General features: G+C 43.5%; 1 protein-coding gene across 1 annotated transcript in view; it reads right to left on the reverse strand.

The window, feature by feature from the left end:
- Positions 1 to 7536: 7536 nt before the first annotated feature.
- Positions 7537 to 23952, reverse strand: part of LOC135516894 (whirlin-like) — a 143518-nt gene continuing 127102 nt past the window's right edge. Inside the window, 7 exon segments of the mRNA XM_064940966.1 lie at positions 7537 to 7762; positions 16994 to 17116; positions 17651 to 17808; positions 18006 to 18171; positions 18174 to 18535; positions 18538 to 18574; positions 19402 to 19473. Coding sequence (XP_064797038.1) covers positions 7580 to 7762; positions 16994 to 17116; positions 17651 to 17808; positions 18006 to 18171; positions 18174 to 18535; positions 18538 to 18574; positions 19402 to 19473 — 1101 coding nt within the window. The 3' untranslated portion in view covers positions 7537 to 7579.

A 23952-nucleotide genomic window follows, 5' to 3' on the forward strand; every position in this document is an offset into this window, starting at 1 on the left:
AGCATGTATCTCCTCTGTAGGGATGTGTGTGTGCGTGTGTGCCTGTGTCAGAGAGAGAGAGTGGGGATGCCGTTTGTGTTTTTGTGAGTGAGTGTGTGTATTGAATGAGAGAGAAAGCTTATCTGGTAGAGAAAGAATGACGAGAAAGACAGAGACAAAGACAGACAGACAGATAGATAGATAGATAGATAGATAGATAGACAAGAGGGAGAGGTAGGGAGAGAGAGGGAGAGGTAGGGAGAGAGAGAGAGAGAGAGAGAGAGAGAGAGAACGTAAAGAGACAAGAAAACAGATACAGAGATTTAATCATAGGGTGAATGTTGCAAAATTCTTGTTATTTTCTAAAACATCTCAGATTTTCAAGACATCCTGTTTGAAAAACTCACTGGAATTTTGCAACCAAAGGTATTGATGTTCATGTCATGTTTCTGTATCACTTGTTTGTGTATTGTTTGAGTATGGAACATTAGTAGCCTAGAATGTGTGTGTATGACTGTCTTTCTATTTCTATGTTATTAGCTCACTGTGTTGTCATAAACTCTGCACTGCCTGAGCACAAAGGCTTAGCAGAAAAAGGCACAGACAGCCAGGCAGTTCTTGTGCAGTTACCTTTACTGTCAAATTAAACACACTTTCTGTATAAATAGCATGGCTGTGTTCAACACTTGTCATTACACTGTACAAGAGGCAGGCAAATCAAGAACGTTGAAGGGAAGAAAACAAAAACACCAAAAACAACTTGTGCAGCTAATGGGGAGGCACACTTAGTGAGACAGAAACAAACAGGAGTGATTATCAGTAGACTCCAATAGGTTGTTATTAATATAACATAAGATGCAGAGTGAACATTTTGCCTGCCGGGGGCAAGGAGACCCGCAGCTCCGCTAAAAACATTGACAACTGTGTGCCGTTCTCAAGGGATTGTTAAATAAATATAAAATACTTGGCTGTAATATTAACACCTCTTGATGGGCATGGTGAGACCTACACATTTCCCATTTTAATAGCAATAAGGCACTACAGGGGTTTGTGGTATACTAATATACCACGGCTAAGGGCTGTATACTCAGGGTTGCGTTGTGCATAAGAACAGCCCTTAGATGTGGTATATTGGCCATATACCACACCCCCCCCCCGGACCTTATTGCTTAAATAACTCTGATGATGGAGCTAAATGTGGAATAATGGGAAATGTGTAGTTCTGACTATATGCTCTTCATGAGGTGATGATATTACAACCAAATAGTTATCAAATGTACTTAACAATCCCTTGAAAAAAGCACACAGTTGTCAATGGTTTAACTAAGGGGAGCTGGGGGTCTCCTTGCCCCCCAGCAGCCAAATTGAACGCTATTGTGACGTTTTATCGATAACAACCTGTAAGTAGCACAGGTTCATGTGTTTACTACATGGCCAAAAGAATGTGGACATCCATTAAACTTAGTGTATCTGGCTATTTCAGCCACACTTGTTGCTGGCAGGTGTATAAAATTGAGCACACAGCCATGCATTCTCCATACACAAACACTGGCAGTAGAATGGCCCGTAATGAAGAGCTCAGTGACATTGAACGTGGAACCGCCATAGGATGCCACCTTTTCAACAAGTCAGTTCGTCAAATTTCTGCCATGCCTAGAGCTGTCCCGGTCAACTGTAAGTGCTGTTATTGTGATGTGGAAACATCTAGCAGCAACAACAGCTCAGCCGCGAAGTGGTAGGCCACACAAGCTCACAGACCGGGACCGCCAAGTGTTGAAGCACGTAGCACGTAGCACGTAAAAATGGTCTGTCCTCAGTTGCAACACTCACTACCGAGTTCTAAACTGCCTCTGGACACAACATCAGCACAAGAACTATTCGACGGGAGATTCATTAAATAAGTTTCCATGCCCAAGCAGCCAAACACAAGTCTAAAATCACCATGCGCAATGCCAAGTGTCTGCTGGAGTGGTGTAAAGCTCGCCGTTCTCGCCTAGAATGTGTGTGTATGTGATAAATCACACTTCACCATCTGGCAGTCTGACGAACAAATCTGGGTTTTGTGGATGCTAGGAGAACGCTACCTGCCCGAATGCATAGTGCTAACTGTAAAGTTTGGTGGATGAGGAATAATGGTCTGGGGCTTTTTTCATGGTTCAGGTTAGGCCCCTTAGTTCCAGTGAAGGAAAAACCTTAACGCTGCAGCATACAATGACTGTGCTTCCAACTTTGTGACAACAGTTTGGGGAAGGCCCTTTCCTGTTTCAGCATGACAATGCCCTTGTGCACAAAGCAAGGTCCATACAGAAATGGTTTGTTGAGATCAGTGTGGAAGAACTTGACTGCTATACACAGAACCCTGACCTCAACCCCATTGAACACCTTCGGGATAAATTGGAACACTGACTGCAAGCCAGGCCTAATCGCCCAACATCAGGGCTTGACCTCACTAATGCTCTTGTGGTTGAATGGAACCAAGTCCCTGCAGAAATGTTCCAACATCTACTGGAAAGCCTTCCTAGAAGAGAGGAGGCTGTTATAGCAGCAAAGGGGGGACCAATTTCATAATAACCCCATGATTTTGTAATGAGATGTTCATCTAGCAGGTGTCCACATAATTTTGACCATGTAGTGAATGAGCAGAGGGGAGAAATACATTAGAATGACCAGTCTACGCCTGCATCCAAAATGACAACCTATTCCCTACACAGTGCATTCGGAAAGAATTTAGATCCCTTCCCCACATTTTGTTATGTTACATTCTTATTCTAAAATGGATTAAATACTGTTTTTTCCTCATCCATCTACACACAATACCCCATAATGACAAAGCGAAAACAGGTTTTAAGAAATGTGTTAAAATGTATAAAACATAAATAACATAAATACCTTATTTACATAAGTATTTAGACCCTTTGCTATGAGACTCGAAATTGAGCTCAGGTGCATCCGGTTTCCATTGATCATCCCTCAGATGTTTCTACAACTTGATTGGAGTCCACCTGTGGTAAATTCAATTGATTGGACATGATTTGGAAAGGCACACACCTGTCTATATAAAGGTCCCACAGTTGACAGTGAATGTCAGAGTTAAACCAAGTCATGAGATCGAAGGAATTGTCCGTAGAGCTCCGAGACAGGATTGTGTCGAGGCAGAGATCTGGGGAAGGGTACCAAAAAATCTATTCAACATTGAAGGTCCCCAAGAACACAGTGGCCTCCATCATTCTTAAATGGAAGAAGTTTGGAACCACCAAGACTCTTCCTAAACCTGGCCGCCCAGCCAAACTGAGCAATCGGGTGAAAAGGGCCTTGTTCAGGGAGGTGACCAAGAACCCAATGGTCACTCTGACAGAGCTCCAAAGTTCCTCTGTGGAGATGGGAGAACCTTCCAGAAGGACAACCATCTCTGCAGCACTCCACCAATCAGGATCAGGAGTGGCCAGATGGGGAAGTCACTCCTCAGTAAAAGGCACACGACAGCCCGCTTGGCGTTTGCCAAAAGGCACCTACAGGACCCTCAGACCATGAGAAACAAGATTTTTTGGTCTGATTGAAACCAATATTGAACACTTTGGCCTGAATGCCAAGCGTCACATCTGGAGGAAACCTGGAACAATCCCTAGGGTGAGGCATGGTGTTGGCAGGCTCATGCTGCAGGGATGTTTTCAGCGGCAGAGACTGGGAGACTAGTTCGGATCGAGTGAAAGATGAACGGAGCAAAGTACAGAGAGATCCTTGATGAATACCTGCTCCAGAGCACTCAGGATCTCAGACTTGGGTGAAGGTTCAACAACCCTAAGCATGCATCCAAGACAACTCAGGAGTGGCTTTGGGATAAGTGTCCTTTGTTGGCCCAGCCAGAGCCAGGACTAGAACCAGATCGAACATCTTTGGAGAGACCTGAAAATAGCTTTGCAGCGACGCTCCTCATCCAACCTGACAGAGCTTGAGCGGATCTGCAGAGAAGAATGGGAGAAACTCCCCAAATACAGGTGTGCCAAGCTTGTAGCATCATACCCAAGGAGACTCAAGGCTGTAATCGCTGCCAATGGTGCCTCAACAAAGTACTGAGTAAAGGGTCTGAATACTTGTAATGTAAATGTGATATTTCCAAATTGCATAAAATGTCTAAACCTGTATGTTTTGTCAGTATGTGTTATTGTGTGTAGATTGATGAGAGGAAAAAACGATTTAATCAATTTTTTAAAAGTCAAAGGGTCTGAATACTTTCTGAATGCACTGTATATAGTGCACTGATTTTGACCAGCACCTTACAGGCCCTGGTCAGAAGTAGTGCACTATATAGTGAGCAGGGTGCCATTTGGGACAGAGCCCACCTGTGTTGTTTCCAAGTCCATGCCACAAGACAGGACACCTGCCTCTCCATCATATTCGCTGATTAATCACCCTGTCATTGGATTGGACTGATTCCTTTCATCATCTCTTCCCCTCTGAATTACTCTGTAATATGGGTTAAAGAGAAAGCCAGACTGTTATTAACATCAGATCCAGGGTCAGTAATAATAAGTAATCCCAATACATTTTTTTTTTACTTGATTGAATTCCTCAAAGCCTGATATGACGTGGGGAGACAATTACGTTGGATGCTTGGGCATGGTTGAATGGCTTGGCATCAGAGTAGACAACTGACTGTATGTCTATAATATAATCCCATTTATGTGGTGTAGTTGATGTGTTACTAAGATTGTTTGGGACATTTCAAGACATGTTATCTGTGTTTGAAAGAGTCCCTGTGTGTGGAGTCATGCCTGAGTCAGTGTGTGCAAAAAGAATGTTCACTGTAGACATTACGCAACGTCTCAGAGCATGTTAGAAGCAGAACGTGGATTGACCAATGTGTGAGTATTTGTTTTTGTGTAATGTGTGTGTGTGCCTTTCCCTCTCTCCTGCATCAGGTCAACCTGTGTAATGTGTGTGTGTACCTTTCCCTCTTCCCTGCATCAGGTCAACCTCTTTTGCTCTCTGATCCTTGCTCTGCATTCTCTGCCCATCTCCAGTGCAACAACGTAGAAACAACATTAGACACAGTACACCTTCCTCTCATCCCTCTCTCTGAAGGGCTGTCTTTGTCGTATGCACAGTGTAAAGACACGGCTCAGAGAACAAAGCCACCATTTCTGAAGCTATGTAATTCCTCCCAGATCGCAGTGTTTAATAGTGACTGCCTTGTGGAAAGGAGTAGGACACACTCACACACTCCCACACACACGCTGAATGTTAAGCATTTGAGGTGGCATTGGCAGGGAATAGGGCAGTCTTCTCATGATTGTGTCTCATACCCTAAGTATGCATACAGAATACTATTGCATCCCAAATGGCACCCTATTCTCTATATAGTGCACTTCATTTTACCAGAGCCCTATTGGGCCTGGTCAAAAGTAGTGCACTATAGGAAAAGGGTGTCATTTGGGATGCTGCATAAATATACAATGATTGAAATGATGGAAAATCTCTTATCTGAATGGGGTGAACAAAGCTCTTGTATGTTAACAGACATCAAGAGAAACCTGATTTAAACTTGATGGTTATTGTTGCTACATCAATAACTTGTATCTGTCCCTTTCTCTGTCTGTCTCTCTCTCTCTCTCTCTCTCTCTGTCTCTCTCTCTCTGTCTCTCTCTATCTGTCTCTCTCTCTCTGTCTCTCTCTCTCTGCCTCTCTCTATCTGTCTCTCTCTATCTGTCTCTCTGTCTCTCTCTCTGTCTCTCTCTCTCTGTCTCTCTCTCTCTCTATCCGTCTCTCTCTCTCTGTCTCTCTCTATCCGTCTCTCTCTGTCTGTCTCTCTCTCTCTGTCTCTCTCCATCTGTCGCTCTCGCTCTATCTGTCCCTTTCTCTGTCTGTCGTTCTCTCTATCTGTCTGTCTCTCTGTCTCTCTCTGTGTCTCTCTGTCTGTCTTTCTCTCTGTGTCTCTCTGTGTCTCTCCGTCTCTATCTGTTTCTCTTTTCCTCTTCCTGATTGCCATGACTTGCTCCTCATACCTGTTCAATTATTGGATAAAGTGCTTCTTCAAGTTCTTAGCATCAGCTCTCCATCAATCCACAGTGACTTCTGCCTGTTTGTGTGCTTGTGTGTTTGTGTGGTAAGATGGCATGCCTGTGTGTGTGTGTGCTGGGCCACATGTGTTCTGGGAGTGTGTATCAGAGAGAGCTTCTGTAGCAGTTTCCTTTCCCAAATGCCTCATTACTACCTCTTAGTAATTACTATGTGACACAGGCCCCTGCAAGCCCCTTGTGTAAACACAAATAGTATGGCCGACTAGCACTGCCAGAGAGGGCAATTAAAACACAATCATCTCCATTACTCTTCACTTGGGGACACATTTGCAGAAAAGGGACTTAACAGTACACTTTGAATAATTCTACTTTTTAAGCATGTAAGATAGTAGGTTTATATAATTCATAGATTATCTTTATATATATATTGTATAGTATCTACATTTATACATTTACAAAAACAAACTGTCATTGGAAAATGGTGTTTCCTCCTGCCTCTTCCATCTGCTGGATGGAAGGCTGGCGTGCGTCCCACCTTATTCCCTATTTAGTGCACTACTATTTACCAGGGCACATAGGGTTCTGGTCAAAGGTAGTGTGCTATATTGGAATAGGGTGCTATTTGCGACACAGCCTGTGTCTCTTGCGTGTGCTGTTAGTCTCTCAGACTGACGCAGGTTAGTAGACACTGACCGCTAACTGACCGCTAACTGACCGCTAACTGACCACTAACTGACCGCTAACTGACCACTAACTGACCGCTAACTGACCACTAACTGACCACTAACTGACCGCTAACTGACCACTAACTGACCACTAACTGACCACTAACTGACCGCTAACTGACCACTAACTGACCACTAACTGACCACTAACTGACCACTAACTGACCGCTAACTGACCACTAACTGACCGCTAACTGACCACTAACTGACCACTAACTGACCGCTAACTGACCACTAACTGACCACTAACTGACCACTAACTGACCGCTAACTGACCACTAACTGACCGCTAACTGACCACTAACTGAACGCTAACTGACCACTAACTGACCGCTAACTGACCGCTAACTGACCACTAACTGACCGCTAACTGACCACTAACTGAACGCTTCAGGAGCATATCTTCTGCCAGAGCTCTAATGCTGATGGCGTCATTGTCCAATTGTCCATTTGAGATCCACAGGATGAAGCCACTAGCCAACACAGATAGAGTGACAGTACATGAGATTGCCATAAACACATACAATAAGGTGTCCAGAGAGATGACTGCTGCAGGGAGTATCCTAAAAACCAAGGTCACAAGGATGGTGAAAGTCCATGAAAATCAGAAATCATGGCAACTTCTCAACTTAGAGTGCAACTGTGTCCATGTCTTGTTTTGGGGCTAAAGCTGGAGGATGTTGAGGATGGTGAGGCCAAGTGACCAGATAAAGGTTGGTAGATGAACCCATGTACAGAACAGTGTCTTTGCCCCCACAGCCACCCCCTATCCTCTCCAGCTCTGTAGCCCCTGTCCCTCCTTCTTCCTTCCTCCATGATAAGAGTCTCTCTCTCCTTCTCTTCTTCCTTTACTTCCTCCTACAGTGCCACGTTGAACTCCGTGACCAGGAAGTCCACGTGTTCTCTCTCTTTGGTCTTGAAAGCCTCAGCGATGAGGCGCGCTGCGTCCCTGTGCTCCCGGCCCCTCAGGGAAACCCCGTTTACCTCCAGGATTACCTGACCCACCTGCAGCTGCCCGCAGTTGTGTGCCGAACCGCCCCTCTGAGAGAGAGAGGGAGAGAGAGAGAGAGACCTAGAACATTTATTTGTGATAAAGAGAGCACAAACAGACGACAAACACTCGTTAGCACTTCGTCACTGTTACAATTACTAATAAACCAGGAAGCAAAATGACCTTTGTGATCTCTTCTCTCACCACTGTTCCAGTCCCTCAGCTCAGCTCAGCTCAAATCAAATCAAATTGTATTTGTCACATGTTTTGTAAACAACAGGTGTAGACTAACAGTGAAATGTTTACTTACGGGTCCTTCCCAACAATGCACAGAGAAAAATAGAAGACAAAAACTAGAAAAAATTATAACATGATGAATAAATACACAATGAGTAACAATAACTTGGCTATCAACACGGGGTACCAGTACTGTGTTGATATGCAGGGGTACGAATGTATGGAGGTAGATATATACATATAGGTAGCCATCTCATTTGGAACGTTCACATGGACTGTGATGACCTGAGAGACTAAAGATACTACAAGAGTAAAACCTAAGATACTGGTAACTAACCCAACATATATCACCGGCATCGTTTCCAATGAGAGCGAATGAAGCATAGTGGGCAAAACAAGCGAGCATGTGGGCAAAGCCAAGCACGAGCTAGCAAGATCCTAGATCCTATCCTAGCCTTATTTTAGCATGTATTTGCATATTTCCGTTAGGGAACGCCTTCTCTGTGAAGGCCTTCTCCTTCTTAACAACACCATTTTTTGCAATTTTGGCAAAGGGTCAAGTCTACAAAACTTTGACTCTGTTCGTAACAGACTGTAGTTTTGGGAACTGAAAACTGTATTGAGATCGAATGTTTCATTGATGAGAAGAATGTCAGCCAAGTTTCATCTAGCTTCATCTTCTCCCACTTTATTTTATTTATTTATTATATCAAAAGTCCTCCTGCGGGGCTGGGATTCATTTTTATTTTGTACAAAATATATATAAATACAGGACAAAACACACATCACGACAAGAGAGACAACACAACACTACATAAAGAGAGATCTAAGACAGCAACATAGCAAGGCAGCAACACATGACAACACAGCATGGTAGCAGCACAACATAACAACAACATGGTAGCAACACAACATGGTAGCAGCACAAAACATGGTACAGACATTATTGGGCACAGACAACAGCACAAAGGGCAAGAAGTTAGAGACAACAATACATCAGGCAAAGCAGCCACAACTGTCAGTAAGAGTGTCCATGATTGAGTCTTTGAATGAAGAGATTGAGATAAAACTGTCCAGTTGGAGTGTTTGTTGCAGTTCATTCCAGTCACAAGCTGCAGCGAACTGAAAAGAGGAGAGACCCAGGGATGTGTGTGCTTTGGGGACCTATAACAGAATGTGACTGGCAGAACGGGTGTTGTATGTGGAGGGTGAAGGCTGCAGTAGGTATCTCAGATAGGGGGGAGTGAGGCCTAAGGAGGGTTTTATAAATAAGCATCAACCGGTGGGTCTTGCGATGGGTATACAGAGATGACCAGTTTACAGGAGTATAGAGTGCAGGGATGTGTCCTATAAAAGGGGCATTGGTGGCAAATCTGATGGCCGAATGGTAAAGAACATCTAGCCGCACGAGAGCACCCTTACCTGCTGATCTATAAATTATGTCTCCGTAATCTAGCATGGGTAGGATGCTCATCTGAATCAGGGTTAGTTGGCAACTGGGGTGAAAGAGGAGCGATTACGATAGAGGAAACCTTATCTAGATTTAACTTTAGTCTTCAGCTTTGATATGTGCTGAGAGAAGGACAGTGTACCGTCTAACCATACTCCCAAGTACTTGTATGAGCTCTAAACCCTCAGAGGTAGTAATCACACCTGTGGGGAGAAGGGCATTCTTCTTACCAAACCACATGGCCTTTGTTTGTGGAGGTTTTCAGAACAAGGTTAAGGGTAGAGAAAGCTTGTTGGACTCTAAGAAAGCTTTGTTGTAGAGCATTTAACACAAATGGGCCAGCTGAGTATAAGACTGTATCATTTGCATATAAATGGATGAGAGAGCTTCCTGTTGCCCAAGCTATGTTGTTGATGCACTATATTTATCTGCATATAAATGGATGAGAGAGCTTCCTGTTGCCCAAGCTATGTTGTTGATGCACTATATTTATCAGCATATAAATGGATGAGAGAGCTTCCTGTTGCCCAAGCTATGTTGTTGATGCACTATATTTATCAACATATAAATGGATGAGAGAGCTTCCTGTTGCCCGAGCTATGTTGTTGATGCACTATATTTATCAACATATAAATGGATGAGAGAGCTTCCTGTTGCCCAAGCTATGTTGTTGATGCACTATATTTATCAACATATAAATGGATGAGAGAGCTTCCTGTTGCCCAAGCTATGTTGTTGATGCACTATATTTATCAAAATATAAATGGATGAGAGAGCTTCCTGTTGCCCGAGCTATGTTGTTGATGCACTATATTTATCTGCATATAAATGGATGAGAGAGCTTCCTGTTGCCCAAGCTATGTTGTTGATGCACTATATTTATCTGCATATAAATGGATGAGAGAGCTTCCTGTTGCCCAAGCTATGTTGTTGATGCACTATATTTATCTGCATATAAATGGATGAGAGAGCTTCCTGTTGCCCGAGCTATGTTGTTGATGCACTATATTTATCAGCATATAAATGGATGAGAGAGCTTCCTGTTGCCCGAGCTATGTTGTTGATGCACTATATTTATCAGCATATAAATGGATGAGAGAGCTTCCTGTTGCCCGAGCTATGTTGTTGATGCACTATATTTATCTGCATATAAATGGATGAGAGAGCTTCCTGTTGCCCGAGCTATGTTGTTGATGCACTATATTTATCTGCATATAAATGGATGAGAGAGCTTCCTGTTGCCCGAGCTATGTTGTTGATGCACTATATTTGGTTCTAAACGGATGCTTCAGATTTCTACATCTTGACAGACATCAAGCTAAACTAAAGTTACTACTTGCTGTACGACTATGTTGCGGCTGTTTAGGCCCAGGGAGCATCTATTGAAGATTTGATGCAAAAGTTTATAATCCTGAATTAAATGAATCTGTTAGGAATTGTGAATGGTTGTGAATACTTTATTTGTGTATTAGTGTGAGTATGGTGTGAGTAAGTAATCATTCAGGAAGAGCCAGAAACATAGGGCTCTATTTTAACAAACCTAATGCAATGGTAAATCTAAGCGCAGGCGGTAGCGTTATAGGTTGAGGATCATGTCAGAAATATTTATGCTATTTTCACTATCACAATTATCGGCAAAAAACTTGGTGGCATTGAGCGAAAGGTCAGGGTTCTGATGAATAAAAAAGTTGTGGGTGTGTAGAGGCTTGGCCCCTCACTGGCCAATCAAAACATGCTCAATGGTGAAATATGTGGTTGCTTCAAGTTGTGTATTTATTGCCTTGGAATCAACTCCAATTCCGATGTTAGTCCATTAGAGTTTGTTAAATGGCTTACTGAAACGTAATAACAAAATGGAGACATGTCTTTGCTAAATTTGTTGACCCATTTGCAGTCCACATTGTTCTAACTAATTGTATGGCTTTAATAGCATTCACACTGATATAGGGGCTAGGTCTAATGTACATTGTATTATAGCTGAGCATGGACATGGCAAATATTAAAAATAAACTAGATTAAATGAATTATTGATAAGGTGTAAAAATAGAACAAATAAGTCTAATCAAATACTAAACAAAACGAAACAACTTATTTTAAATAGGCTATGTCACACTTACTGGCACTATCATTTCTCCCCGCGGGCATATAGTATTAAAACAATGTGGACAATGTAGCTGGATAAAGATCCACGATAAAGAGGGAGAAGGAGAGAATGTCCACTCATTGTCATACTGCTCCCAAATAGGCCTGTGTTTTCAGAACATAATATGAACTATTTTACAGATCAGATCGTATTCACACATCTTCAGAAGTTGCATTCCAAGCGCACCACAGACATTGTCACGATAAAACCAGGAAGGTGAATCATTCTATGTTTGGTTATAATACAACTCAACGAAAAATAAGCAATCTATCCTTAAAAAACCCCAGCAATAAATAAATGTAAAATGTAATGAATGATATCATGAAATCACCAATATTAAAAGACACACATTGGTGTTGAACCACCCTTCATTATAGTAGGCCTAAGGGAAGGCTTCGGTTTTCAACATATGACATGGTTTCTATAGCTTGCAGATAACTTCTAATTACGAGGTTCCCCGGTATCTTTCCTTTCATGATGGGAATGGACATGGAGCCTACATCATGGCGGGGGTTTAACGTACATCAAAACGGGACCTGTATGGCGAAAATAATGTGGGCCTGCCTACAATGCATAGATAACAAGAGAACACAGCTTTGGTGATGATATTTTAATAAAGCTTTAGTGATGAAATTTAAACGCTTTGGTGATGATATTTTAATAAAGCTTTGGTGATATTTTAATACAGCTTTGGTGATGATATTTTAATAAAGCTTTGGTGATGAAATTTAAACAACGCTTTGGTGATGATATTTTAATAAAGCTTTGGTGATATTTTAATACAGCTTTGGTGATGATATTTTAATAAAGCTTTGGTGATGATATTTCAATAAAGCTTTGGTGATGATATTTCAATAAAGCTTTGGTGATGATATTTTAATAAAGCTTTGGTGATGATATTTTAATCAAGCATTGGTGATGATATTTTAATAAAGCTTTGGTGAGGATATTTTAATAAAGTTTTGTTGATATTTAAAAAACGCTTTGGTGATGATATTTTATACAGCTTTCGTGGTGATATTTTAATAAAGCTTTGGTGAGGATATTTTAATAAAGTTTTGTTGATATTTTAAAAACGCTTTGGTGATGATATTTTAATAAAGCTTTGGTGATGATATTTTAATCATGCTTTGGTGAGGATATTTTAATAAAGCTTTGGTGATATTTAAAACACGCTTTGGTGATGATATTTTAATAAAGCTTTGGTGATGATATTTTAATCAAGATTTGGTGATGATATTTTAATCAAGCTTTGGTGATGATATTTCAATAAAGCTTTGGTGAGGATATTTTAATCAAGCTTTGGTGATGATATTTTAATAAAGCTTTGGTGATGATATTTTAATCAAGCTTTGGTGATGATATTTTAATAAAGCTTTGGTGAGGATATTTTAATAAAGTTTTGTTGATATTTAAAAAATGCTTTGGTGATGATATTTTAATAAAGCTTTGGTGATGATATTTTAATCAAGCTTTGGTGATGATATTTTAATCAAGCTTTGGTGATGATATTTTAATAAAGCTTTGGTGAGGATATTTTAATAAAGTTTTGTTGATATTTTAAAAACGCTTTGGTGAGGATATTTTAATAAAGCTTTGGTGATTAAGATTTACTTCCAAGCGGTCTCAGGAGGCAAACCCTTTATCAACAGTATTGACTACTCTGTGATTGCATTGGGCATCAAAAGCCTTCATTGAAATTGAAACCTCCCATGCCTGTCTGTCACTCGCTCGATTGCCTGCCTCTCTCTCTCTCTCTCTCTCTCTCTCTCTCTCTTCCTCCCCTACCTCCCCTTCTCTGTAAACTTTCTCAGTTTAAATCCCCTTTATTATTATGTATCATCTTCTCTTCCATCTCTCTGTATATCTCTCTCCCCTTCCTAGCTCCCTATCTCCCTCTCTCCGTTGCTCTCTTTGATTTTGAATATGCTGATTTCACGGTCAGAGCCTTTGTCGCTCCCCTCGCAATCAGCGGCTCTTTTATTTTTCATTAGCCTCTCACTAAAGCATATTTTGAGCGGGAGGGCTTTCAGTGGTTCTCTGAACTCCACAGAACAGCACAGCTCCCTCCCCAGCCCTCCTCTCTCCTCACTCTTTAGGTTAATCAAAAGAGACACAAACAGACCTGAACAGAGCAGAGCTACAGCCAGGTACGGTGGTATTACCCTCAGATCAGCCAACCCTTTATTTCACATAACAGTCACTGCTCTCAGTGGATGTACTCCTTCAGGTAAAGGGAGAGAACAGGATCAACTCTTATCCTCTTGATTAAACAAATGAAAGGGTGCTTGGAACCCAAAAAACACATTTAATGTACTCTTACAGTTAGACATTCATGTAAAGCACCTGGCAAGGGTAAAGGGCAATATTTACCTGAGCTGGACTTGAACTAGCCACACCCACGGACGTCTAACCTTAGTCACGACATCACAGGGTTGATCTTTGACCCTATTGCTATGGCTACTGTAATATTTAAATGCAAACCCCAATTCTTTGCAGGGGTTTTTCGCAAGCATACCATTAAAACACGGAACATGCTGCATAAATAATGGCGCAAGAGGAGATGGCTGCCGTTTTACGGGCTCCTTAACCAATTGTGCTATTGTGTGTGTTTTTTTGTATTATTTGTAAATTATTTTGTACCGAATGTTGCTGCCACTGTCTCTTTTGACAGCCACTGTCTCTTTTGCTCACCTCATACTGGACAAAGATTTGTATTTAACAAGTCGGACGCAATGTCATTCACATGAAGAAGAGACGGCGATATATGGGATCGGGGTGCCTTGTAAGAATCCGACGGCGAGTGGGTAATCCATCTCTACCATCCATCCTATTAGCCAATGTGCAATTAATGGATAATAAAATGGATGAGGTCCGATCAAGACTAATCTACCAACAGGACATTAAAAACTGTAATATCTTATGTTTCACCGAGTCGTGGATGAACAACAACATGGATAACATACAGCTGGCTGGGTTTTCTGTGCAATCGCAAGATAGAACAGCTGCCTCCGGTAAGTCTGTGTCTATTTGTTAATAACAGCTGATGCACAAACTCTAATATTAAGGAAGTCTCAAGGTTTTGCTCGCCTGAGTATCTCATGATAAGCTGTAGAACACACTATTTACCAAGAGAGTTTTCATCTATATTTTTCGTAGCTGTCTATTTACCACCTCAAACCGATGCTGGCATTAAGACTGCACTCAACGAGCTGTATAAGGCCATAAGCAAACAAAAAAATGCTCATCCAGAGACGGTGCTCCTAGTGGCCGGGGACTTTAATGCAAGGAAACTAAAATCTGTTTTACCTAGTTTCTACCAGCATGTGCAACCAGAGGGAAAAAACTCTCGACCACCTTTACTCCATACACAGACACGAGTACAAAGCTCTCCCTCGCCCTCCATTTGGCAAATCTGACCATAACTATATCCTCCTGATTCCTCTTACAAGCTAAAATTAAAGCAGGAAGTACCAGTGACTCGTTCATTACGGAAGTGGTCAGATGACGCAGATATTAAGCTACAGGACTGTTTTGCTAGCACAGACTGGAATATGTTCCGCAATTCTTCCGATGGCATTGAGGAGTACACCACATCAGTCACAGGTTTCATCAATAACTGCATCGATGACCTCGTCCCCATAGTGACCGTACGTAAATACCTCAACCAGAAGCCATGGATTACAGGCAACATCCGCACAGAGCTAAATGATAGAGCTGCCGCATTCAAGGAGCGGGACTCTAATCAGGAAGCTTTTAAGAAATCCCGCTATGCAATCAGACCAACATCAAACAGGTAAAGCGTCAATAATAAGATTGAATCCTACGTTCGCCGGATGTGGCAGGGCTTGCAAACTATTACAGACTAAAAAGGGAAGCCCAGCCGGGAGCTGCCCAGTGACACAAACCTATCAGATGAGCTAAATGACTTCTATGCATGCTTTGAGGAAAGCAACACCGAAGCATGCATGAGAGCACCAGCTGTACTTGATGACTGTGTGATCACGCTCTCTGTAGACAATGTGAGTAAGACCTTTAAACAGGTCAACATTCACAAAGCCGCAGGGCCAGACGGATTACCAGGACATGTACTCTGGGCATGCGCTGACCAACTGGCAAGTGTCTTCACTGACATTTTCAACCTGTCCCTGTGCCCAAGAACACCAAGGTAACCTGCCTAAATGACTACCGACCCGTAGCATTCACATCTGTAGCCATGAAGTGGTTTGAAAGGTTGGTCATGGCTCACATCAACACCATTATCCCAGAAACCCTAGACCCACTCCAATTTGCTTACCGCCCCAACAGATCCACAGATGACATAATCTCTATTGCACTCCACATTGCCCTTTTCCACATGGACAAAAGGAACACCTATATGAGAATGCTATTCATCGACTACAGCTCAGCGTTCAACACCATAGAGCCTTCAAAGCTCATCACTAAGCTAAGGACCCTGGGACTAAATACCTCCCTCTGCAACTGGATCCTGGACATCCAAGCGGGCCACCCCCGGTGGTAAGGGTAGGTAACAACACATCTGCCACACTGATGCTTAACACGGGGGCCCCCCAGGGGTTTATGCTCAGTCCCACCCTGTATTTCCTGTTCACCCATGACTGCATTGCCATGCATGACTCCAACACCTTCCTTAAGTTTGCCGATGACACAACAGTGGTAGGCCTGATCACTGGCAATGATGACACAGCCTATAGGGAGGAGGTCAGAGACCTGGCAGTGTGGTGCCAGGACAACAACCTCTCCCTCAACGTGATCAAGACAAAGGAGATGATCGTGGATTACATCGATGGGGCTGTAGTGGAGCAGGTTGAGAGCTTCAAGTTCCTTCGTGTCCACATCACCAATGAACTATCATGGTCCAAACACACCAAGACAGTCGTGAAGAGGGCACGACAACGCCTATTCCCCCTCAGGAGAGTGAAAAGATTTGGCATGGGTCCTCAGACCCTCAAAAAGTTCCACAGCTGCACCATTGAGAGCATCTGGTTGCATCACCGCCTAGTATGGCGCATGTACGCGGCGCATGTGACAAATAAAATGTATAATTGCTTAGCATTGTCTCATTGTCTCAGGCCCTCTGAGTGTCAGAGCCCTGCTATAGAGTCTATTCTGAAGGTTATAATCATCCCTGGTAAATCTGCCAGTCCTCTGGAGTGGAGGAACAATGGCATGGCAGCCAGGGATCTCAGTTTGAGTTCTCTTCCAGTGTGAAACCACAGACTTATCTGACAGAGGCTGTGTTGTGTAGCCATGTGTGGAAGAGGAGGCGGCACGGGCCAATGACAGTGCAGAGTTGCAGAACACAGAGTACCATGGCCAGATCAATTCTGACAGGTGCAGGAGATTGTCTGGCAAGCTGTCATTTCGGAGATGACTTGAAAAGGGAGGGGTGAGAGGGATGAGGGGTATTCTAGGCTGTTTGAGACCCACCTGTATGGTGACGATGCGTGGCAGGGGCTGGCGAGTGTTGGCACCCCCTTCGATGGCGATGCCCAGGGTGCTGGCACTCTTTGCCACCCTCACCAGTGTGGAGGTACGCTCCAAGAGACCCGGCTGCAGAGAGAGAGAGATAGAGAAGAGAGGGGGCATAATATAACTCAGCTTTTTACTCAAATATTCACCCTGGAGACCCATGAACTCTTTTCTTTTGCACCTTTGTTACACATTGGTCCACCCATAAAGGTAGGAACCAATCAACAATTTTCCCACCACCTAACCACTAATCAGCAATAAGCATAAAGGGACAGACAGAGGAAACAAGAGACCTCTAGCGCAGTATGAGATGAGATGGCAGTGATTGAATAGATGAGAAATCATTGAAAGGACAAAAATGTATCAATGAGCAAAGAAAGAAAAACTGTATGTGCATAAAGAAAAAATAAAACAGAAAGAAGTTAGGACAGTTAGGATTGAGAACAAGCTTCAGATAGAGTGAGCAGTGACAGAGGACAACCCAGCTCTGTTTGTCTGTTTTTCTTCTTGTAATCCCTCCCTTTCAGCTCCATCCATCCATCCATTCATCCATCCATCCATCTCCCTCTTTCTCTTTCTGTGTCGTCTTTCTCCCCGCTGGTGTGTCCTCCTCACCGGTTTGGCGGTGCTGTCCCCACGTGCCCCCTTGGGGTCTCGTGGGGGGCGTGTGTGGGGACTGCTTTCCCTGCTGAGTCGCCCCGACTCGCTAATGTCCACCCCGCTGTCCTCGCTCAGTGTCTGTCCACTGTCTGACAGCTGGGACAGGGTGGCACCTTGGAGGGGATGGGTGCAGAAGGTTAGAGACTGGCACAGGGACACACTCAGGCAGAAATACATACACCCATGATTACACATAAACATGCACTTCCTCTTATTTGTGTAACCAATCCTTCACGTCCAAATCTGGTCTCATGGTTTTCAGAGTCCAACTCTCGCTTTTCCTCCAACCTACTCCCTCCATGCCTCTTACCTCGTGACTGGGGCAGGGACCGCACCTCGTTGACGTCAGACTCTGCATTGGGCCTGTGGATCTCCACCTTGACAAAGTGCTGTTTGTTGGAGCCAGAGGAGGCCCTGTCCGGGCTGTGTGGAAGGGGAGAGGGTGTGGATGGGGCAGGGAGTGGAGGGGGAGGGGGTAGATATGGGGAGGGGGGGCGGCAGGTTTGGTGGTCTTAATAGATGACTGGACTCTAGGGAAGGGGCCTATGGCGTGCTTGTTGACCATGGAAAACTTGGAAGTTGCCACCTCCTTCTTATGGGGGACAGAGGGGTCCCTCTTATGGGGGACGGAGGGGTCCCTCTTATGGGGGACGGAGAAATCCTTTTGGAGGGGGACCTTGGGTGAGGAGGGGGACCCTTGGTTCCCCCTCTGGTCCTTGGGTGGGTTATGGGCAGGGGCGGTGAAGTAGAGTCCAGAATAGGAGGATTCGGAGGAAGGGCGTTTTTTGACCTGGTCTCGTCTGCTGGGATGCCTCTGCAGCCCTGGGGGGGATGGGGGTTGAAGGTGGGGGAAGATTCGGATGTGGAATGCACCTCATCCTAAGATAAGAGGAGAACAAACAGATCACATTCCTTTCATCCCACAAAACACTCATATACTACAGCACATCTCTGGAATCTCCTCATTCCACACACACATACTACCAATTATCACGCTTCAGAATTCAACACAACTCATTCAGTTAGGCCAGGATTCAGTTGAGACCCACAGCTAAACATGGTCTTTGTGTAACCTCAGGTTACACCTTCCCAGTCCGCTGTGTCCCCGGCAACAAGCTCTCCCCTCCAACCAAAACCAACTGAGAAATGAACAATGAAAACAGCAACAGGAGCGGGGAGAGAATGAATGAAGTGATTCATGGGTTTAAAAATAGCAAGAGAAAGCAATCAAAACCAACACAAATATGTTCGGGCTGAATGGAGTTGAGGTGTTTTTAAGACTCTTCAGGTCTTTGCTTTCTGTGTCCCACATTACATCGCCTTGGAACCAACACAGCCTCCTGTCGACATTGGTTACTGTTGCTCTGGTAACTGTGGTAGGTATTTTTGTTTGTGTTTGTGTGTTTCTGATTAGAGCTTTTACCTCAGGTGTCAGACAGAGAGCAAGTTCCTCCTTAGTAAGGAGGGAGGAGGAGGAAGAGGAAGCGGAGGAAAAATGTACGCCATAATATCCTCTAACTCTAAACAGACTCCTCCACAGGAAAGAAAGAAATAGGCTATAAGAGTTCAAACTGCATATCCGTTGCTTCCTCTTGTCGCTCTTCCATTTCCAGCTTGTTGTTTTTTCCCTCTCCCTCCATCCCTCCCTCTTCCTCTGCTCTGTCCATCTTTGAGGTTATGGTTCTGGGCCTGACTGCGGGGCTCACCAGAGAGACGTCAGGCAGTACATCCAGACTCTCTTGAGACTCCTCCCCATTACTGTCCACCATACTGTCATTCTGAGAGAGAGAGAGAGAGAGAGAGAGAGAGAGAGAGAGAGAGAGAGAGAGAGAGAGAGAGAGAGAGAGAGGAGGGACAATAGGGGGGAGACGAGGGTAGAAAGAGAGAGGAGGGAGAGAGAGAGAGACAGCGAGAGGGAGGTTACGTGAACAGCTGCTTATTTATCCTAAAGCAAATTGCATTTCGTAGGAGTTGTTTCATCTCATAACTCATAACTCAATATCATTCTAAATATACTAATCATTCTAAATAAATGTAAATCTACATTCCTAGCTCAACGTTTGGAATGCAATACTAAAGGTGGGTACTCGTCACACACAAACACAAATGCACACACAAACATTTCTCTATACACACTCACACACACTTTCACTCTCACTCTAACACACACACAAGCACTCACTCCATAATTTTCTAACCACTCACACATAATATGCACATAGATTTATATTGACTCTACACACCCACACACTCACTCACATGCAAGCTGCTGTTCTCTGTATTGGAACGGACTTTTTAAAATATTTCCTGCATATAGTATGCGTACTTACTTACTTACTTTATTGTCTATTTCATATTTCTTATTCTTATTTATTGTGTGTTTTTTCTAGTAATACATTTTCATTGATGAATGCATTGTTGGGTTTTGAGTTTGCAAAAAATGCATTTCACTGTACTTGTGCATTTGACATCAAAACTTAAAATCTGAAACTTGAACACACACCTCGAAATCTCTATATTATCTCAAAGTTTGGAATAAAGTTTGGAATACAATACTACAGTGGGTACTCAGCACTCACACAAGGTGCACAGAAACCCAAGGTATCTGCATGGTGCAGGATGAACTGTTGTTCACTGTTGATTGTTTAGTGAGTTCAGACCCTTCATTAAACTCTGCCTGTACCAAAACAAAAGCCCCATAGTTTCAGTCTAATTAAACGCTCACTGACGGCACGGGGAGTACTTACGGGCAAATTCATTTACTGCAATACAGGGGCACAACCTTCACTGGGGATGGCGGGGACATGACCAAATGACAAATTGCATTTTTGTATCCCCTGGTTTTATCATTGCACTGTGATACCAAAAGCGGCATTGGTGTGCTTTAGGACCATGCGGACGCCTCAGAGATAGAGATGTGACTTGTGAGTGTGACAGAGTAAGAGATAGTGATGTGACTTGTGACTTGTGATGTGACTTCCGTAAAGCCCAGCTCTGTGGAATGTACGGCTTAAACTGGTCCTATGGACATATACTCCCCTCTCCACTGTGGAGTTTTGCAGCTCCTTCAGGGTTATCTTTGGTCTCTTTGTTGCCTCTCTGAACTTCTTGATGCACCCATCCCGTTAGCGGGATCATTTTCGTCAACATCCGCTGAATTGCAGAGCGCCAAATTCAAATTAAATTACTAAAATATTACATTTTCATGAAATCACAAGTGCAACATAGCAAAACACAGTTTAGGTTGTTGTTAATCCACCTGGCGTGTCAGATTTCAAAAAAGCTTTTCGGCGAAAGCATACCAAGCGTATATGTAAGGACATCTCTCTCAGCAGACAAAACATTACAAACAGCTAGCAGCCAAGTTGATTGGTCACGAAAGTCAGAAAAGCAATAAAATGAATCTCTTACCTTTGATGATCTTCAGATGTTTGCACTCACGAGACTCACAATTACACAATAAATGTTCCTTTTGTTCCATAAAGATGATTTTTATATCCAAAATACCTCCATTTGGTTGGTGCGTTATGTTCAGAAATCCACAAGCTCGAGTGGTCATGACCGGGCAGACGAAAATTCCAAATAGTATCCGTAAAGTTCGTAGAAACATGTCAAACGTTTTTATAATCCAACCTTTTACAATATACACTGCTCAAAAAAATAAAGGGAACACTTAAACAACACAATGTAACTCAAAGTCAATCACACTGTCACGCCTTGGTCTTAGTATTTTGTGTTTTAGATAATTAGTTGGTCAGGCCAGGGTGTGACATGGGTTTATGTTATTGTGTTGTTGTATTGGGGTTTTTGTAGGCATTGGGATTGTGGTTGATTAGGGGTGTGTTTAGTATAGGTTTGGCTGCCTTCTCAATCAGAGTCAGGTGATTCTCGTTGTCTCTGATTGGGAACCGTATTTTGGTAGCCTGGGTTTCACTTTGTATTTCGTGTGTGATTGTTCCTGTCTCTGTGTAGTTTCACCAGATAGGCTGTAATTAGGTTTCACGTTCCGTTTTGTTGTTATTTATTTATATCAGTTATTTCATGTACCGCGATTAATTTGTTTCATTAAAAAACATGAGTAACCAACACGCTGCATTTCGGTCCGACTCTCATTCAACAAACGAAGAACGCCGTTACACACACTTCTGTGAAATCAAACTGTCCACTTAGGAAGCAACACTGATTGACAATACATTTCACATGCTGTTGTGCAAATGGAATAGACAACAGGTGGAAATTATAGGCAATTAGCAAGACACCCCCAATAAAGGAGTGGTTCTGCAGGTGGTGACCACAGACCACTTCTCAGTTCCTATGCTTCCTGGCTGATGTTTTGGTCACTTTTGAATGCTGGTGGTGCTTTCACTCTAGTGGTAGCATGAGACGGAGTCTACAACCCACACAAGTGGCTCAGGTAGTGCAGCTTATCCAGGATGGCACATCAATGCCAGCTATGGCAGGAAGGTTTGCTGTGTCTGTCAGCGTAGTGTCCAGAGCATGGAGGCGCTACCAGGAGACAGGCCAGTACATCAGGAGATGTGGAGGAGGCCGTAGGTTGGCAACAACCCAGCAGCAGGACCGCTAACTCTGCCTTTGTGCAAGGAGGAGCAGGAGGAGCAATGACCTCCAGCAGGCCACAAATGTGTATGTGTCTGCTCAAACGGTCAGAAACAGACACCATGAAGGTGGTATGAGGGCCCAACGTCCACAGATGGGGGTTGTGCTTACAGCCCAACATCGTGCAGGACGTTTGACATTTGCCAGAGAACACCAAGATTGGCAAATTCGCCACTGGCGCCATGTGCTCTTCACAGATGAAAGCAGGTTCACACTGAGCACATGTGACAGACGTGACAGAGTCTGGAGACGCCGTGGAGAACGTTCTGCTGCCTGCAACATCCTCCAGCATGACCGGTTTGGCGGTGGGTCAGTCATGGTATGGGGTGGCATATTTTTGGGGCACAGCCCTCCATGTGCTCGCCAGAGGTAACCTGACTGCCATTAGGTACCGAGATGAGATCCTCAGACCCCTTGTGAGACCATATGCTGGTGCGGTTGGCCCTGCGTTCCTCCTAATGCAAGACAATGCTAGACCTCATGTGGCTGGAGTGTGTCAGCAGTTCCTGCAAGAGGAAGGCATTGATGCTATGGACTGGCCCGCCCGTTCCCCAGACCTGAATCCAAATGAGCACATCTGGGACATCATGTTTCGCTCCATCCACCAACGCCACATTGCACCACAGACTGTCCAGGAGTTGGCAGATGCTTTAGTCCAGGTCTGGGAGGAGATCCCTCAGGAGACCATCCGCCACCTCATCAGGAGCATGCCCAGGCGTTGTAGGGAGGTCATACAGGCACATGGAGGCCACACACACTACTGAGCCTCATTTTGACTTGTTTTAAGGACATTACATCAAAGTTGGATCAGCCCGTAGTGTGGTTTTCCACTTTAATTTTGAGTGTGACTTCAATTCCAGACCTCCATAGGTTGATAAATTTGATTTCCATTGATAATTTTTGTGTGATTATGTTGTCAGCACATTCAACTATGGAAAGAAAAAAGTATTTAAGAAGAAAATGTCATTCATTCAGATCTAGGATGTGTTATTTTAGTGTTCCCTTTATTTTTTTGAGCAGTGTATTATGGATAATATTTCAACCGGACTGTACCTTCTTCAACAGGAGAGCGAGATAAAATGTCTGCTCCAAACTGTTGCGCATGCAAAACGCTGCTGGCACCCAGCCATACAATGAAGTGATCTTTCTCACTCATTTTTCAAAACAAAAGCCTGAAACTATGTCTAAAGACAGTTCACAACATATGGAAGCCATGGGAAAGGGAATCTGGTTGATATCCCTTTAAATGGAGCGAAGGCCGGCAATGGAACAGAGAGCTTTCCGGAAAAACAGCACTTCCGGGTGGATTTTCCTCAGATTTTCACCTGCAATATCAGTTCTGTTATACAATATTTGGACAGTTTTGGAAACTTTAGAGTGTTTTCTATCCTAATTATATGCATATTCTAGATTCTGGGCCTGAGAAATAGGCAGTTTCAATTGGGTACGTTTTTCATCCAAACATCAAAATACTGCCCCCTACACTCCTTGCCTGGTCTGTAAGTTTTGGTGGGTGGCCCTCTCTTTGCAGGTTTGTCGTGGTGCCATATTCTTAAAAAAATTTAATAATGGATTTAATGGTGCTCCGTGGGATGTTCAAAGTTTCAGATATTTTTTTATAACCCAACCCTGGCCTGTTC

This window comes from Oncorhynchus masou, chromosome 28 (genome assembly GCF_036934945.1).
Source record: "Oncorhynchus masou masou isolate Uvic2021 chromosome 28, UVic_Omas_1.1, whole genome shotgun sequence".
NCBI classification, from domain to species: Eukaryota; Metazoa; Chordata; class Actinopteri; order Salmoniformes; family Salmonidae; genus Oncorhynchus; species Oncorhynchus masou.